A 19,371-nucleotide genomic window follows, 5' to 3' on the forward strand; every position below is an offset into this window, starting at 1 on the left:
CCTGCTTTATATTTTAAAGAAATGTCCTAAGATGATAAGAGGCATGGTGGCACAGTGTGCTGCCTCACAGTAAGGAGACCTGGATTCACTTCCCGGGTCCTCCCTGTGTGGAGTTTGCATGTTCTCCCCGCATCTGCGTGGGTTTCCTTCGGGTGCTCCGGTTTCCTCCCACAGTCCCACAGACATGCAGGTTAGGTGGATTGGAGATTCTAAATTGTCCCTAGTGTGTGCTTTGTGTATGGGTGTGTGCCTTGCGGTGAGCTGGCGCCCTGCCCGGGGTTTGTTCCTGCGCCCTGTGTTGGCTGAGATTGGCTCCAGCAGACCCCCATGACCCTGTGTTAGGATATAGCAGGTTGGAAAATGGATGGATGGATGATAAGATCCCACTTCTGAACCTCTAAGACCAGAAAAATCCAAGTTCAACCCAAATTCATCTGGAAAAACGTTCCCGTATATTTAGGCATTCAGCAAAATGCATTATGAGGACACTGTATTATATATTATTTTATTAGTATAATATAAATTTTATTAAGGAAAGCTGATAGTGCTGCCACCTTTGGGATCTGGGGTTCAAATCCTAAGCCCAGACGTTGTCTATGTCAAATTTGTACTGCAAAGGGGCAAATGATGAGGCAAGGTGAATCTAAAAATAATTGGGTTGCCAGCTAGGCAAAACCCTGTTTAATTCAAGCAAAAAGAAAAACTTAAAATGAAACACATGCTCAATGGTGCCATGATGACATGTGCCATTCTCGGGTACTCACTGTCCAGCAAGGTCAGCTCCATATTAGACGCCACCTTGATAGGACCCTCTATCTTTAATATCAGATGGACCGGAAGGGGTGGGGCTTCTTTGGCTGTGTTGCCTTCAAGGGGCGTTTACTCAAGGCTGTGAGGGGGTAAGGGAGACAAGATTGTTAGCAATAGCACCCCTTTTCATCTGGGAGTGGCACCACATACTGTAGGTGACCCCGAAATTATTTGGAATTATTTGTTTAATTTTGTTATGAGGTGTCCAAAAATGTCTGAGTGTATGAGTGTGGGAATCAATGAAAGTAAGGGCTCTAATGGATTGGTACTGCATCCAGGATTATTTCTTGTCTTTCACCCAGTGTGGCTGGGATAGGCTGTGCCTACCAATGACCTGCAAGTGAATTAAGTGGATCTGAGAAAGTTATGTTATACTGCATAATAACAAATGATCTATGATATAGTCGAGTCTAGTATTTAATCTATCTATCTATCTATCTCTGCGGTGGGTTGGCACCCTGCCCGGGATTGGTTCCTGCCTTGTGCCCTGTGTTGGCTGGGATTGGCTCCAGCAGACCCCCGTGACCCTGTGTTCGGATTCAGCGGGTTGGACAATGGATGGATCTATCTATCTATCTATCTATCTATCTATCTATCTATCTATCTATCTATCTATCTATCTATCTATCTATCTATCTATAGTGATTTTCACTATGTTACACATTTCTATGTACCATATGTGTATATGTTATATAGTGCCTTTGAAATCTATCTTTTATAAATTTCCTTTCACTATATTGTATTATATAGTCCTATATAAGACGGTTGTGGCGAGCGCCCTCTTCTACGTAGTGGTGGGGAGGCAGCATAAAGAAAAGGGACACCTCACACCTGGACAAACTGGTGAGGAAGGCAGGCTGTATTGTAGGCATGGAGCTGGACAGTTTGACATCTGTGGCAGAGCGACGGGCGCTCAGCAGACTCCTGTCAATTATGGAGAATCCACTGCATCCACTAAACAGGATCATCTCCAGACAGAGGAGCAGCTTCAGCGACAGACTGCTGTCACCGTCCTGCTCCACTGACAGACTGAGGAGATCATTCCTCCCCCACACTATGCGACTCTTCAATTCCACCCTTGGGGGGTAAACGTTATACAAAGTTACTGTCTGTTATACCTTCATTTTTATCACTCTTTAATTTAATATTGTTTTTTTATCAATATACTGCTGCTGGAGTATGTGAATTTCCCCTTGGGATTAATAAAGTATCTATCTATCTATCTATCTATCTATCTATCTATCTATCTATCTATCTATCTATCTATCTATCTATCTATCTATCTATCTATCTATCTATCTATCTATAAGTGTGTCCCTTCTACTATATTATATAGCACCTTTCACATTGATTTACTGTATCCATCTGTATATGAAAAATAAAATCTGTTCACTAATTTCCTGGCTATCAGTTAACAATATATGGTGTCCATCATACTGTCAAATACAAGCAACAAAAGAACACATTTTTCAAATCTGCAGATTCTTTCCTCGATTTCTGTTTTCAAATGAGGAATGAGCTTTACTGAACATTATACCTTTCTATTTTATCATTTCTTTGAAGTTCATGTTATGAACATAAGAAATCTGAAAAACGAGAAGAGACCATTCAGTCCATTAAGCCCTTTTGTTTAAAGAGTGTTAAATGGCACATCCGTTTTTTTTGTGCTTATCCAAGTACTACTACAACTGCATATTCCACAGTAAAAATTTTAATTTGGCTCGTTAGTTTGATTTTTTCCTGTTTCTTATCGTGTTGCTCTAGTGGAATAGCGACTTTTTCCAGGGCTTGTTCCATTTTACACCCAGTGCAGTTATGTTAGGCTCTGGCTCCCTCTGGCCCGGAGTCGGTTTGATTTTGAGAGTGTGTATGTGAGTGTATCTTGTCTTATTGCTCCATATCACATTTGCAGATTTCGAAGCTCATGGTATAAAGCCTGTTTATCTGCCATACCACCAAAATGTACAACATGAGGTCCTTTGAGTGAAGAGAAAGAGGCTTTCAGGAAGCTCTTCTCTTCTCTTCTCTTTCCACATCCTTGTAGTTTCTGATGCTTTTATAAAGTAAGCCAGCTGCCAGAAATAACGGAATGCACAGCAGAGACCCAACTTGTCCCTTTGTCCTTTTCTCTATTACGTTTAATTTTTTCATTTGGTTTTCCACCTTTATAATCCTTATGCATTGTCAGTACATTTCTGATTCAGGTTAGACTTTTTTGTCTGTGGCCCAAAGCGAGGTGTCTTCTTCAGGACTGCACGCACCTGGACTGGAGGTGTACTTTTTTGGGATTTACTTTCAATTTCTTCTTTTCTCTGTGTTAATTGTATTGTTTGTTTTTGTTTTTTTGCAAATAGTGACCCCTTGAGGGTCAAGATCTGTCAACGTAAAGACCCAAGAGCTGGTGCAGAAAGTCTTTCCTGATTCCAGATTGTGCCCTGTGTGAGTGAGAGAGTAGGAGTGTGTGTGTGAGTGGCCCCTGTGAAGGACTAGCACCTTGTCCAAGGAGGTCCCTTCACCCAGTGCTGCTGGGATTAGCAGTGTCACTAAAGTAGTGTTTATAAAGCTCCAGGGTCCACAGAAACCCAACAAAATGAGATAGATATGTCAAAATATAGCGTAACTGCTGATGGCAGTGCATCATAGATGGACTATTTGGTTATTTTATTGACTTTCTTGTCTGTGTACATGCTTGTGATTCCAATTTAGAGCATGAGTGACAGACGGGTATCAGCAAGAGTGAAAGGGAAGGTCTACAGGACGGTAGTGAGACCAGTTATGTTATATGGGCTGGAGACGGTGGCACAGGAGACAGAGTTGGAGGTAGCAGAGTTAAAGATGCTAAGATTTGCATTGGGTGTGACAAAGATGGACAGGATTAGAAATGAGGACATTACAGGGTCAATTCAGGTTGGATGGTTGTGAGATAAAGTCAGAGAGGCGAGATTGCGTTGGTTTGGACATGTGCAGAGGAGAGATGCTGGGTGTATCAGGAAAAGGATGCTAAGCACAGAGCTGCCAGGTATGGGGAGAAGAGGAAGGCCCAAGCAAAGGTTTATGGATGTGCTGAGAGATGGCATGCAGGTGATGGGTGTAACAGAACAAGATGGAGATGACAGGTAGATATGGAAGAAGATGATCCACTGTGGCAACCCCTAATGGGAGCAGCCAAAAGAAGAAGAAGAATGTTGGTAAATTAAGTATAAGCAAAGCAGAAAGCTAAGTAAGTGCTAGGCTGGCATCCATTGGTCATGATTGTTGATGACTACAAGTTTTTTAATTCACTTGGAGATGTCTTTTCATTTTATTTTAATCTTTTGTGCTGTTTCATGCTCTAACCATGCAGTTACAACAGATGGACCAGACACCAGAACATTGTAACACACGCTGTAGACCCTTTCACTCCCATCAATCAAAACATCAACAGTTCTGACGTTTAACTTAGCACGCATATACAGTGGGATCAGAAAGTTTTGAGACCCCTTTACTTTCTGCACACTATTAAAATTGGATTTTAAATGGACACATTGACCATTTTTGTCCATCAATCTACATTCAATAACCCATAATGGCAAAGTGAAAACGTGTTTTCAATAAAGGTTTGGAAATTTATTAAAAATCAAAAATTCAAATCACTCCTTTCAGAGTTTGTGCTGTGGCACTCCACATTGTGCATCCTGTTTAAGGTTTAATTCTCCTAGAGATGTTTCTGGAATCCACTTGTGGTAAACTCAATTGAGTGGATGTCATTTAGAAAGGCACACATGTGTATAGAAGGTCCGTGATTTACACAACATGTCAGCACAAAAACTAAATCGTGAAGTCCAAGGAGCTCTCTGTAGAATTTCATGATAAAACTGTGCTGAGGTAAAGATCACAGTGAGGAGATTAAAACATTTCTAAAGCTCTGAGCATTCCAGGAGCAGAGTGGCTTTAATGATTATGAAGTGGAAGATGTTTGAAACCACAAGGACTCCTCCTAGGGTTGAGTATCTGGTCAATCTGAGTAACCAAGCCAGAAGGGCCTTTGTTAGCGAGGTGACCACAAGGTAACTTTAACAGAGTATCAGAAGTCCTTCGCTGACCCTTTCAGCATTGCTCCATCAATTAGACGGAAGCCACTTTTGAGGAAAAGGCGTATGACAGCATTTAAGAGACTCTGAGAGCATGAGGGAAAAGATTCTCTGGTCTGATGAGACAAAAATTGAACTCTGTGGCCAGAACTCCAAGCACTTTGTCTGGTGAAGGCCAAGCACTGTTCATCACCTGCATGATATAGTTCCTATGCTGAAGCATAGTAGTGGCTGTGTCATGCTAGCTAATGGGGGGTTCTTCTTAGTAGTAGAGACATGGAGACCGGTCAGAATTGAAAGAAGGACACATGAATTGCAGCCACATACAGCGAATTGCTTGAAGAAAACCTGCTCCAGGGTGGATGCAACCTCAGACTGGGGCAATGAGCTGTTTCTCAGCATGACAATGACATAACGAATAGAGCCAAGACAATGCTAGAGTGAATTTGGGACAAGTCTCTGAGTTTCCTTGAGTGGCCTGGCCAAAGCCCAGATTTAAACCCCATAGAACATCAGTGGAGAGACCTGAAAATGGCACTTCCAATCTGATACAATAGAGCCTGAGAGGATGTTCTGAATAGATTGGGAAAAACTGCCCAAATCCTGGTGTGTAAAGTTTGTAGAGACCCAAGAAGACCTGAAGCTGTAATTGCTGCCAACTGAACTAAGAGTCTGTGGAGCTTATATATGTTTGCCTTTCTCAACAATGTCCAATTGCCACAGAAGGACCCCACTTGAGTTCTGGACAATTCTCATGGAGAATTCAAGCAAACAAGATGGACCTCAGAATGATCTGGTGTGACACAGCAAAGGATCTGAATGCTAATATGAAGGAGGGATTTCAGTTTTTGATTTATAATAGATTTGCAAAACCTTTCTGAAGACACATTGTCAATTTGTTATTATGGGTGTAGATTGATGGGATAAAATGGCAAATTTATCCATTTAAAATTAAATAAAGTGTGCAGAAAGTGAAGGGGTCTCAATACATTCTGAATGCACTGGATTTAGGAGGTAATCTTATGTAGAGACAGGAATAACATGCAAACTCCATATAGACAGTGAGCAGCCCAGCAGCATTGCTAACCACGGTGCCACCATGACTGATAGTTACACAGAGCCCCCTGAAGTCTATAATTGTTGAGTGAGGTCAGTTTTAGGAGCTCAGGGAGTGGTCTCGGACATTTTCACCATATTTTTTTCTAGTAATAAAGACGTTAGAGTAAATTTATTGGAATCACCAAAGTTTAAATGAGATCAATAGTCTTATCAACTGGATTAACATCTAACCGTGCCATCTAAAGGACTGGCACTCCATGTTGAGCAGGTTTGTGCCTTGTGCCCACTGTCACTGGGATAGTCACCAACCCCTCACAATCCCTGGAAAGAAAAGCCTAACCAGGTAAGGACAGTACAGATAAAGCTTATCATAGATTAATATCTTCACTTGTAACAAAAAGTTTTTCTTTGTGCCCGCCCAGCCATGATGTCAAATCTGCTTTGGTAGAGTGTTCTGGAATCTGTGCTACCACACCACATGCTGAGCAGCCACTTTGAAAGGAAAGCAAAATCAAGAAAAAAATCGAGGCAAAAATCTTGCACTGAAGAGAAAGCAGGCAGAAAAAAGAAAGGCAAATGTGTACAAAGGGCAAAAGTTCAAAACTGAAGTGAAGAATACGACAAGGAGAAGGAAAAACAGTTGCACATGAGAGCAGCCCACAAACTCTCTGAGATGTACGCGCACACACACACACACACACTCAGACACACTGGCTCTCGCACACTCAATCGCGACCCTGGCAGAGCTGGGCGCTCTGAGGAGTGAGCGGACGTGCCCAGCGTGGAGAAATCATGCTAATTGTCTGTGAGGGAGATGCAGCGCTAGACCCAAGATGAAGGCAGAAAGGGAGGCTCTCGCACCGGCTTTGCCAGTTGCCATCATCCTTCAACTCTTTGGGCTTCTCTTCTACTCTCAGACAGGTAGGGCCAATTGTTGGGAAACTTTTAACTAGACAAAGAAAGCTAAAAACTTTCATCGAGGAATGTGGTGCTGCCTTCAACCTGCTCCAGGACTGTGAGGGAGGTGGGGTGAGGCTGGCACACACATATGTGTACATGTCTGGGTGTATTAGTGCCCATTTTTGGACCTTAGTATAGCGTGTGTTTGGATGTACCTGCACACTCCCTGGTGACTCCTGGCAAGTCACTACAATAAGTGCATTCAGATACTCTAATTTAAAGCTTTGCGTACATACCGTGGAGGGGACTGAGTGGGCATTTATTTTTTTGGTTGTGCTCACTGAACATGGTGTGAAGGAGTTTGCTAGGTTTTTTTTTTTATATAATTAAGTGTTTACCTGTAGGGCTGTGTTTGTGTTTAGTCCATTGGTGAGTACTTAAGTGTTTGCGTACTGCTTGATGGCACTCGTGTGTGTAAGTGTGCACTTGTACTGATGAATTTGCTCGTGTTTTGTCATTTAAGCACTCGCCTGCAGGAGTGTATTTACTTATGTGGTCATTTGTGTGAAATGAACTCAAGTGTACACTTGTATGGATGTGCTTTCCACGGCAGGGGTGTGTTCACCTGCCCCCTCGGCAGCATTGTTGGACGTGTTTGATGGCATTTGAGTGCAAAATTTGTGTTTGTAGTTCTACGTTGGTATGCAAGTGTCTGCCTGCACTTAAGTGTAAATCTGTTTGATTGCGCGTATGTGTGTGTGTAAGTGTACACTTGTATTAATGCATCTGTGTATTTGTTCTTAAGTATGAATTTGCTGCCATCTTGTTTATTGTAATTGGTGTTCACCCATGCTTTCTGCAGTGTTCATTTGTATGGATGTTTTTGAATGACCCCAGGCTATATGGATGTGTTTTCCTACAGGTGGGTCTGCAATTGTCTGCTAGTTTGCAAGGGTTGGATGGCACTTAAGTGCTTACTTACATGGCTGAGTGTGATTCCACTTGTGTGTGTGTGTATGTGCGTAAGCACATGCTTTCCATGTACAGATGTGTTTTCCAGCACTCAAATTCAAAACTATCCATTGAGAATGTACAAATGTTTGCCTGCACCCCTATGGATGTGTTTGCCACTTGTTCAAGGAGAAGAAAAAGAGAACAGCTACTTCTTATCTATGCTTTTAACCCCCACAACATATTGATAAGCTCGTTAGACATGATACCTGGCAATAATCTGAAATCAAGGTTAAAACTAATTGATGAAACAACTTACTATCCATCCATCCATTATCCAACCCGCTGAATCCGAACACAGGGTCACGGGGGTCTGCTGAAGCCAGTCCCAGCCAACACAGGGCACAAGGCAGGAACCAATCCTGGGCAGGGTGCCAACCCACCACAGACAACATACTATGTTTACTTAAAGACTACAAAATGTCTTCAGAAGTTCAGAAGCAGCATCTTTCTGACCAAACATTGAACTTTGTAAACTGGAATGTCAAAGGTCTCAATCATGATCTAAAGACAAAAAAACAATATTCTCCCACCTAATGCAAAGAATTATTATTATTATTAACATGCCTAAATGATGAGATTTGTACAGGTGTCAAATGATGCCAAAGACACCACAAAAAGTTTTGGGGTAGCCACCTCGTATGAAAAGGCAAAAATAACAACAATAGGTCTTTACAGACTTGAGTCCAACGCCAAACTGATTTGAAAACACAAAATGAATTTTTTACAGGCGGTTAGAGGAAATGATGGAACCGGAACATCACCGGAAGTGACGTCATTTGGCCCAGCCTGAATGTCCTGTAGTTGGTCTGCAGAAGAAAGAGAGAAAGGATCAGTGCACTCTGCCACCCCCTGGTCAGGCATGGAGTTGCCCTCTTTCAAGCCCTTTAGCTGCCTCCCATATGCACTTGTGTTTTAACACAGGTGATTCCCTTAATAGATTGGATTAAAGGAATGCTCCACACAAAGAAAGATACACATTATATGTTACACACCCCGTGTCGTTTGTAGTGATGGTGGCACATTTCAGCCAGCATTTCTCCCTTGGCTGGGGTTTGAAGTTGTGTTTCCTGTTTGTTTTGTTCAATTTTGTGCCATTTATTTATAGTAATGTTTCTTTTGTTTATTATGTACATCATTCTTTGCGTTTATTTGATTATGTCCTTTGTGTTTTGTGGGCAGTCCCCTAAGGGCAAGGCCATCTGCCAATCACCACCAGGAACTGAACTCCATCCTATATATTGGGGGGCCTTCCATAACTCCTGGCAGACGTTCATTTCAGACGTGCTAGGAAGTGGAGTGTTAGTTGTGTTTTACTGTGCTTTTTGAGTTTGTGATTTCTTTGAGTTTTTGATCCTGTGTTCTGTTTTTGACTTTCCCTTAGGATTCTGTATTATGACTGTAGTTTGCCTTACCTTCTCAGGCAATTCCTTTTGTGCTTGTAGGAGCTTTTTGGACTACAGAGATTTTTGTTTAAATAAACCTTTTTGTTTAATAAAGATTCTTCTAGGGCTTTTTTTTTGTATCTAGTCAGGGTTTGGATGGTATTTTTCCCCCAGAGGGCAAGTTTCGAAAGTATTTTTGGGTCTTCTGAGGTTTTGGGACACTCGTGTCACCACAGAGGGCTAAGAAAAAAATGTATTTAATGTTTTCATGAAGATTGAAGACAAAAAAGTTTGATATAATAAAAGCCACTGGCAACCAATGCTGTACAAATGATGTGAAAAATGTAATTCTTGCAGTATTTGTGTCACCTAATTCGCTTGTCAGTTATCCAGTCGTATGTTCAAAACATGTAAAACCAATGTATTTTTTGCTAAAATATTATTAAATAGATATTTCTTGAAAAATCGTCTCACATCATAAACAGGAAACAAAGGTCACATGGGCTCACCTTTCTTGAACTGAAGACAAAGCTCTTGACCAATGACTAAGATGAAAGGCAGGTTCTCACATTTAGACTCTTTCTTACATAGACCTGAACAGAGCGTCCCTTTGTAAGTCCATGCTCACCAGCCTGTCAAACACCAAAACAAGCAGGAGAGATGGTTTACAAGTCTATCCTTACATTGCAGGTCATTTACAATTTCTAATGTGCCCAAAACAGAAGCTAAGTAATGAGTGTCTGAAAACAATACCAGTACAACCTGGTTGATAGCAGTTTGTCTTGTTAGGAGTCTATGCACCCATTATGCCCAGATAACACTGGTCTACAAAAAATAATTTTTGTTTGCTTCTGGGAACTTAAGAGCAGCTCTTTAATAGGTTTTTTGCACTGATTTCATATATGAAATCGGAATTAAGCTACCACATCAGGTTTTTGAAATACACATCATTGACGTTTTGACACTTTGAATATTAATGTAATATATCAACATGATATCTGCAGTTTGGACTATGTCCCATCAAAATTGTTTTGGTGTGTTTATTCTGAAAACAAACCAGAAGACGATACCAGAGACACGTTAAAGCATCCATCCATCCATTATCCAACCCGCTATATCCTAACTACAGGGTCACGGGGGTCTGCTAGAGCCAATCCCAGCCAACACAGGGCACAAGGCAGGAAACAAACCAAGGGCAGGGTGCCAGCCCACCGCAGACGTTAAAGCATATTTATGTCAATTTACCTCAATATAAAAGTGAGGTCAGCGTGCCCAAAAATGTTGGAGGCACTCGCTTTTGCGCTTGTACTGCACATCCGTCTCTTTTTGCAAGAACCAACAGCAGTCACCCATCATGCTTGGAGTGAATTTTCCCCAATATCAGTTTTCCATCACCTTTATTTCTTGATGAAATCTTTCCCCATGCTCATCTCTGACATCGCTTAGATTTGGTGGAAAAAAATCAAGATGAGAATGTAAAAAATGCGTCTTCCGTGACCTTCTGGCTCCCGTAAACTAATATACTTTCAGTATCTTCTCCACAAGCTCAGTATAATTCTCTGCTCTGTGACTGTCAAGAAAATTCTGGACAACCTGCACGAATTAGGGTGCTGATTCAGTTGGCTTCAGTTTCTTTTTGAACTCCTCGTCAAGCATCAGTTCATGGATTTCAGGGCCAACAGAAACACCTTCCTTAGTTTTGGCTTCACTTTTCTCAAGACCAAACTTATTTCTTAAATGCTGAAACGCATCGCCTTTACCGTCCAGTCACCCTAGTTGTCCAAGACCTGGAACATCATAATTAAAAAACGAGACGTGCTGGATAAAAACGGTTTTCAGGTTTGGAGTCAGCAAGTGAAATTTGTTAAAGTACAGATGAAAGAATCCCAGTAGCAAAATGCTTGTTGACCAGTGTAACCAGGTGGCTTCTTGTCTTAGTAAGCTGGTCTCTGATGCAGAGTGATCTCTGAATGGATGGAATGAAAAAGAGTGACTCCTGGGCTTCTCTATTAGTCTGGATGTACAGTATGCTTGATGCCCCTCTCAGGCCAATGGGATGTCGCAGTGTAAGGCCAGCTTGACTCCCCTGGTTCAGGCCTCAAGTCAAATCAAATCAAATCAGATTCGATCTGTCACATACAAATTACACATACAGTACAAAATGTAGTGAAATGGATAATTGCTAAACTCGTATGACTGCACCTTTAAGATGAACGTAAAAGGACAGTAACAATAATACATAACTTAATAAATATCGAAAAGCATTATAGCTGACTTAAATAACTTAATATAAGATGTGGATTGACTGTGGACAGGAGCTCCTCCTCCTCAGTCTTTCTGAACTGCACTTTAGACAGCCATAGTGGTTACCTGACCGCTGCACTTTAAAGAGGCAGTTGTTGAGTTGGCTAGTGTCTCTGATCATTTTTTGATCTTGGTCTGACATTGCTTGGTATAGATGTCCTCAGAGTTATGGTGTGCACACCCAGCGATGTGTTCTTCTGACATCACTACTCTTTTCAGGTCCTTGTGGCCCTGTTCTGTGCTGTTCGTAAACCAGGCAGCGATACTTTCTGTCAGGATATTTTGAGTGGTGGATTTATGTTCTATAGTAATTGGGAGAGCAGCCTGAAATCCCTGCTGTGCATTTTTTTATCAAGGTGTTGGTGTGTTTGGACCAAGTTAGGTCATCTGTGATGTGGGCAAGTGCCCACCCTCTTCCACCTGAGTGCTGTTAATGCTGACAGTATGGTCGTGCCTCTACTGTTTTCTCCCAAAGTCCACAATCAGCTGCTTTCTCTTGCTGACATTCAGGAGTGGACTGTTGTCCTGACATCAGTGTGACAGACTCTCCACTTCATTCAAGTAAGCCTGCTCATTGTTGATAGAGATCAGGCCCACCATAGTGTGTTTCAGCGAGAAGCCTGACAATGAAGTCATATGTGTACAACAGAGGACTCAGCACACAGCCCTGTAGAGCTCCTGCGCTGAGAGTGAGGGATGATGAGGGGTGGCCATATGCACCATATTGCTGTTTCACTTTTTCCCCATATTGCTGTTTAGTCTCCTTAGATTGTAAGAGTTGGCTTTATAAACCTTTATCAATACTTCCAAACTCAAGCTATCCGCAGCGGTACATGTGTATAGTGCTTTATGAATGGTTTTATCCACCTGTGGTTTCTGGTTTGCATAAGGCCTGATGATTACTTTTGGTGCTGTTTCATTTATGAGATCCAATATAAGAAGTCACACCCATGTTGCCATCAGAGCTGCACCTCAACATTTCCCAGTTAGCAACACTCGGGGTATCCTGGAGAATGGCCTCGGATTGGTGTGTCTAATACACAACCTCATATGTGACTGAGGTTTCCTACTTTATTTATTTATTTATTTTTAAATTTTATTGATTTTATTAAAATCAAATAACATTCCATACGTTCCATCCATAAGTTTTACAAAAAAAAAAAGGTTTGAAACAAATCAACCCCCAGGTTTCCTGCTTTAAGTCCTGTTTAGGAATAACTTATGTCCTTGAAACTTTAACCAGCTCAGTTTTTCACAGTAGTCACTGTGTTTGGTCAAACACGTTTTTTGCCCTTGCATGTTTACATCTTGAATAATTTACATCTTGTAGAGGTCTCGGGTGGTGCGGTGGGTAGCACTGCTGTTTCACATTTAGGAGACCTGGGTCTTCCCTGCATGGAGTTTGCATGTTCTCCCTGTGTCTCTGTCGGTTTCCTCCCACAGTCCAAAGACATGCAGGTTAGGTGTCCTAAATTGTCCCTAGTGTGTGTGCCCTGCAGTGGGCTGGCGGGGTTTGTTTCCTGCCTTGTTGGCTGGGATTTTCTCAAGCGGACCCTGTGTCCCTGTAGTTTGGATATAGCAGGTTGGGTAATGGATGGATGTAGAGGTCTCCATCTCTTATACTGGTTCTAATCTGGTACTCTTGGAGTAGAACCAGCACAGATATTAGAACAGAACTTCCTTAATATCAGAAAACCGCTTCTTTCTTTTAAGCAATCAGTTCAACCTTGTCCTGTAAAGCCGTTATCCATCCATCCATTTTCCAACCCGCTGAATCCGAACACAGGGTCATGGGGGTCTGCTGGAGCCAATCCCAGCCAACACAGGGCACAAGGAAGGAACCAATCCCGGGCAGGGTGCCAACCCACCATAGGACACAAACAAACACACCCACACACCAAGCACACACCAGGGCCAATTTAGAATCGCCAATCCGCCTAACCTGCATACAGACAATTATCACAAAATGCTAAATGTTACAAATAAACCGTGAAACGAGCAAAAAAAGCAAATTTCATAAATCAAGTGCATTTTGTGCACTCCTTAACTCGGTTCATTTTTCTTCATCCATGCGCATTGTTGTCATTCTCCATTACAGCATACGTGTGTTTTTCTTCACTTGTATTTAAATGTACATTTGTCAGGCTGTGCTTACCAGCACACGTTTATTTTAGTTCATCAGTAGTGTTTGTGCTCCTGCACTTACTGAGGTGTTCACTTGCATAGATACTTCTGAGTTCACTGATGTGCAAGGGTTTTTGCCCGTACTCGTGTTTGCAATTGTCCAACACTTAGAGGTGTTGCGTGCACTTGAGTGTTTAGTTATTCGCTTGTGTTTGGGTACGCTTATGTATGTATATGTATTCTTGTGTGGTTTCCTTTTTCAACTTTTTCTTCAGTGAAATGGACTTACATGTAAGTACACACTTGTATATGTAACCGTCCACTTGCAAGAAAATGTTTGGGAGGCACTTAATGTATAGAAATATCTACCTAAAGAATGAATGTGTACACACTGTGTACGTCACTTATGTGTGTGTGTCAGTCAGTCAGTCAGTCAGTTGTTTACTGACCTGTTTAGTCCTGAACAGGGTCGCTGAGGTCTGCTGGAGCCTATCCCAGCTAGAAAAGGGCACAAGGCAGGAACAAACCCTGGGCAGGGTGGCCAGTCCATCACAGGATGAACACACACATCCACCCCATCCACACATTAGGGCCAATTTAGGATTGCCAATTCTCATAATATGTTTGCCTTTGGACTGTGGGAGGAAACTGGGACGCCTAGAGGAAACCCATGCAGACACAGAGAGAACATGCAAACTCCATGCAGGGAGGACCTCTAACACAAACCACTGTGTCTCCATTCCACCACTTATGAATTTATTCACTTTTATTTGTGATCAAAATTTTTTATTTTAAGTTCAGTAAGCAAAAAAAAACACATTTAGGAATTGTTGGAAAAAGATACAAATTGTAACTACAGAAGGCAATAGCAGCACACCCACAGCCCCCAAATATTTCAAAATTTTCTCTATTTAAAGAGTTCCATAATGGATTGAAACTACTGATGCCCGCTCAGACCAGTGAGAGAGGCCGGACGGACACAGTGAGCCCCAGAAAAGGAAAGAATAGGGGAAAATTAACCATTACAATTAGTGGGATGAGGCTGACCCCTCACCAGCCAGCTCCAAATCAAGTGATATGGGTGGAGTGGTGGCCCTGAGGCTAAAGAGCTGTGCTGGTATCCAGAAGGTTGCCGGTTCGAATCTCTGTCACTTCCAAAAGAGATCCTACTCTGCTGGGCCCTTGAGCAAGACCCTTAACCTGTAATTGCTCCAGGGGCTCTGTACAATGGCTGACCCTGCGCTCTGACCCCAAGGGGTATGTGAAAACTAACAAATTCCTAATACAAGAAATTTTATAAGGTGAAGTAAAGAGCAAAAAAAAAAGTGTACAGCAGCTTGCCACTTCTCTATACAGTATTGGAGTCAGATGATCCATTGAGTCACACTGCCAAAAGTTCAAGTAAAGTTAGATTAAAGAAAGAGGATTTCCAGAACTTTACAGGGTGTGAGACAAGAGATCTGTGGTGGGTTGGCACCCTGCCCAGGATTGTTTCCTGCCTTGTGCCCTGTGTTGGCTGGGATTGGCTCCAGCAGACCCTCCGTGACCCTGTGTTTGGATTCAGCGGGTTAGAAAATGGATGGATGGAGACAAGAGATTCCCAGTAAGAGACTAAAATGAGTTTAACAGAGATGGTACCCAGACAGAATAACTTCTGCTGGATAGAAGTCAAGGTAAGAGAGGAGAAATCCAGGAGAAGAAATATATGAGGAAAAGGGGGAGGATATTAACAGAAAAAATATTAGATAAGCAGTTGGAAGCATACATCCAAAAAGAAGAAACTGTCGGAAAGTCTTAAAACATATGGAGAAAAGTGTCAGGGACATTAAAAGGACACAGATGGCAGCCAAAAGGGTGAGGCACAGGTGAGGTACAAATTTAAACTGTCTGTGCTGATAACTTGGGCTTTTGGAGGATGCCAAGCTACTGTTAAGGATTTCTTTCCATGAGATGAGAGCAGAAGATAGAAGGTCACACTGCCAAACAGGAAGTAAAGCATTTAAAGATGATACTGGCCTATAGTTTGCAAATAACTGGGGTGGGAAGGAAGTGCAGAGGATATTGGGGTGAAATGTTCCTTAAAGACTGGCCTGATCTGAAGATGCAAAAAGAAAGAAGAAGGAGGGACAGAAAACCGCAACCATTGGAACATTCCGAGTCTAGAGCCATTATATATGTCACCAAGCATCTTAATGCCCTGAATGAAATTATTCTGTTAATGGAGTTTACTTCCCTTTGAATAGGTGTGCTCATGTGTGTGTGTGCATTTGTTCAGCAGTAAGCACGTGCCTGCATTGGTCTGAGGAGAAAGGGCTCGAGGTTATGCATTCCATGTAAAATCACATTTTGAGGAGCAAATTAGCTTATACATTGGTGAAGTGAGTTGTTCCAACACTGTAAAGTCGGTATTTTGGAAATCACAGCACTCCTTTTGTTACTGTTGCTAGCTTTCATTTGTTTTTTTCACTTTCGGGTGTGACGGGAGGACGCACAACTGAAGCTTGAACTGAAGATTTTGGTTTATTTTTGTGTATTTTTGGTCATTCATATCCATTTACATATATTTATTTCACACTGTTTGTTAGTACCTTGTGAAGAATCTGATTTTGTTGTTTATTTGGTTCTACGTGTTTTTTTAAGCAACGTTAATATTTTTAATGTTATGTTGATATGTGTTTATGTAACGTAGTTTAGTACTCACATCAGTTGTGCCAGTGATGTAACATCCGTTCTTTATAAATTTGGTGGTGTTGACTCACAAAGGTATCCCTTGGTGGATAAAGAGGCTCACAAGCAGAGAGATTTGTTTTGTGTTTTTGAGTTTAGCTTCATTAACTTGGTGCTCGGTTTATTTTTGTTTGTTGTGTCCCTTTAGCTGTCATAATAACCATTGTGTACCTGACATAACAGGAGTGCATAATTAAGTGTCCAAACATTAAGATCAACTCCTCATTACAACTTGTTATTAAGAGTAAACAAAACTTTTGGATTCGGATGTCACTTTGATTTCGTTTTCTGATTTACATTTTGGTTGTGTGACTTCAAGTACAACAGACCCTGACGTGTTTATCAACTAATCCTCAGTAAATCCAGCTAAGAAGACATTTGCTAATTTTTGCTCACACTAAACATTAACAACTCTTCTGAATGGACAGCCCCATCTGTAAAACTCAAACACAATAACATTGGGTTGCTAAGACAGCATGTGTTGCTGAGGGTGTGTCTTCTGTTCTGATGTCACAGGGGCGTGGTTAAATTAATTTATCTGCCATTGTATTTAAGGCTAAGCCACATTCTCCTGATAAACAAAAGACCCTTTAGGGGACTCAGATTCTCATAATTAGGTAGGCTTCCTTCTGAGGTTTTTTGCTTTTGCTTTTCAATTTTGTTATTTCCCTGATTATGAGCATTTTACCACACTTATTTTTTATTTTAACTTCACCTGTTTGTTGTCTGGTACAAATCTTGTAATCAATATTTAACCCACTTCCTGTTGTCCAAATGACTTGAAATTTTGCACACTTCCTTACTTCTGTTGACAATACATGAATCAATAATCAGTTTCACTAATTGATCAATTAATCCATGTTAATTAAGAAATGAAATGTTCATATGAAGAATAGTTCAAGATTTCACCAATAGATGGCGCTAGTGACGGATAGGAATATTAAAGGAAGTGTTAAAATATTGATTACAAAATTATACTAAAACAAACTCAAGACTAAAAAGTTGAAAATAATATATATTTAAAAAATACTTTTTAAAAACCACACTTATATTAAGTTAAAAAGTGTACTAAAAAGTAAAAAATAAGCCTCGCATACATCACTCGTAAAATAAAAGCGTGGGCGCTTTTGCTAAGATTTTAATATATATATTATTTATCTCTTCCTTTGGTGAACAAACCCTGTTTTATTGTTAGGATTAGCTTCTATCTATCTATCTATCTATCTATCTATCTATCTATCTATCTGTCTGTCTGTCTGTCTGTCTGTCTGTCTGTCTGTCTGTCTGTCTGTCTGTCTGTCTGTCTGTCTGTCTGTCTGTCTGTCTGTCTGTCTATAAATCTTATTTTATTTTTCTTGTGAGTGGTCTAAGGTGTTTTTTGGAGTTATATGAGTGTGGCTTGGGGTTTTAAACCCAATGAATTTGAATCTGAGGTTTGTTTTTCTCTAGAAGTGATTTTGAAAAAGTTTAATTATTTTAGTATTAATTCCGCTGGCAGTTGCTAAGGAAATCACGCCCAGAATCACTTAGAAGTGCACTGCACATGAACGACTGTATAATAAACAGGGCTTGCATTTACAAATCACCCAAGATTGAGTACAACTGTAGTGTGAAATTTCCATCCATCCATCCATTTTCCAACCCGCTGAATCCGAACACAGGGTCACGGGGGTCTGCTGGAGCCAATCCCAGCCAACACAGGGCACAAGGCAGGAAACAATCCTGGGCAGGGTGCCAACCCACCGCAGAGTGTGAAATTTTTCTAGTTTTAATATAAAATGTAAATTTTGTAGTGAGCGTTTCTGAACTTGATGAAAAGTCGATTTGGCTTTTTTTGGTAATGACTTTAGCTCAATTTCAATTATATCTCATCTCCTGATCCTTTTCTTTAAAATGTGTATTGTCTCACTTTGGCCCAGTTCTATGTAGTAATTTATGTTTATGTATTTTATTGTCATTTTTGAGTTTACATGGACCATTTTTAAGTATTTTTCTTTAGGTGTATTATTATGTATTGTCTTTTTAAGTAAAACTTTGTTCCTTGTTGTTTGTGGGTTGAGCCACAGGGGGTGGGTCCCCTCTAACATCACCCCTCCTGAGCCAGTCAGCTGAGAAGGCTCCGGAGCAGGGGGTTATTTTGTTTATGGTGACTTTCTGTGAGTATTACCATTTTTTTTGTTTGGATGTGCTCTTTTTTGTTGTCAGTTTTTTTTTTTTTTTTGCATTCTGGTGTCTGTCTTGTGTTTTTGGACTTGTTTGCTTAGGAATGCTTCTTTGGCAACCCTTTTTTACCTTTTTTCTGATCTGTTGAGCATTTAAGTCTAAAATTCTATGTTTTGCTATCTTCCAATAATAATAAAATTCCTTTGTTGACATTTTTTCCACAAGTTAGGGGTTGACAGATATTCCTGTTATGGGGCTTTTTGATAGATTTGTTGACATTTCATGTGGTTTTATCAGCTCTTCATTTTCAGGACCCACTCCAGCTGAAGCCAGCAGGTAGTATTTAGGGCCTGGCTTAGCGTAGGTGAGCCTTTTCTGGACAGGTTAGTCAAGGTCCTGGCTTGCTTCTTGGCCTACTTTAGAGGCCTCACTTCCCTTTTGCCTTGACCAAAACATCATTTCATGACCATCAGTACATTTGTCCTGATTATTCTCTCTCTCTTGTTCGCGGTTCACTAAAAGAGATCTCACTATCAACAAATATTTTAAAATACCCGTTTTAATCTTTTCTTTTATAGAAATAATACATTGGTCATATCAGTTAAACAGACTAGGTCAATATAATCAGGTGAGCTGTCATAAATGTGACAGCAGAAAATCCAGACCGTGAATTACTGAAATTCATTGTTTTAAAATATTTCATTTAGAAAATGTGAAGAGTCTTCTCTTTACTGGTCACAAACTTGTACACACACACACCAGTAGCCGGCACTAGATGACATAATCAAAAATACAACAAAAAAATCTTGAAAGATAAA

General features: G+C 40.9%; 1 protein-coding gene across 1 annotated transcript in view; it reads left to right on the plus strand.

Annotated features, from left to right (window-relative positions):
- Nucleotides 1–6,513: 6,513 nt before the first annotated feature.
- Nucleotides 6,514–19,371, plus strand: part of hepacama (hepatic and glial cell adhesion molecule a) — a 77,416-nt gene continuing 64,558 nt past the window's right edge. Inside the window, exon 1 of the mRNA XM_028810439.2 lies at nt 6,514–6,860. Within this exon, the coding sequence (XP_028666272.1) occupies nt 6,773–6,860 (88 nt within the window). The 5' untranslated portion in view covers nt 6,514–6,772. The remainder of the gene's footprint in view (nt 6,861–19,371) is intronic.

This window comes from Erpetoichthys calabaricus, chromosome 9 (genome assembly GCF_900747795.2).
Source record: "Erpetoichthys calabaricus chromosome 9, fErpCal1.3, whole genome shotgun sequence".
NCBI lineage: Eukaryota > Metazoa > Chordata > Cladistia > Polypteriformes > Polypteridae > Erpetoichthys > Erpetoichthys calabaricus.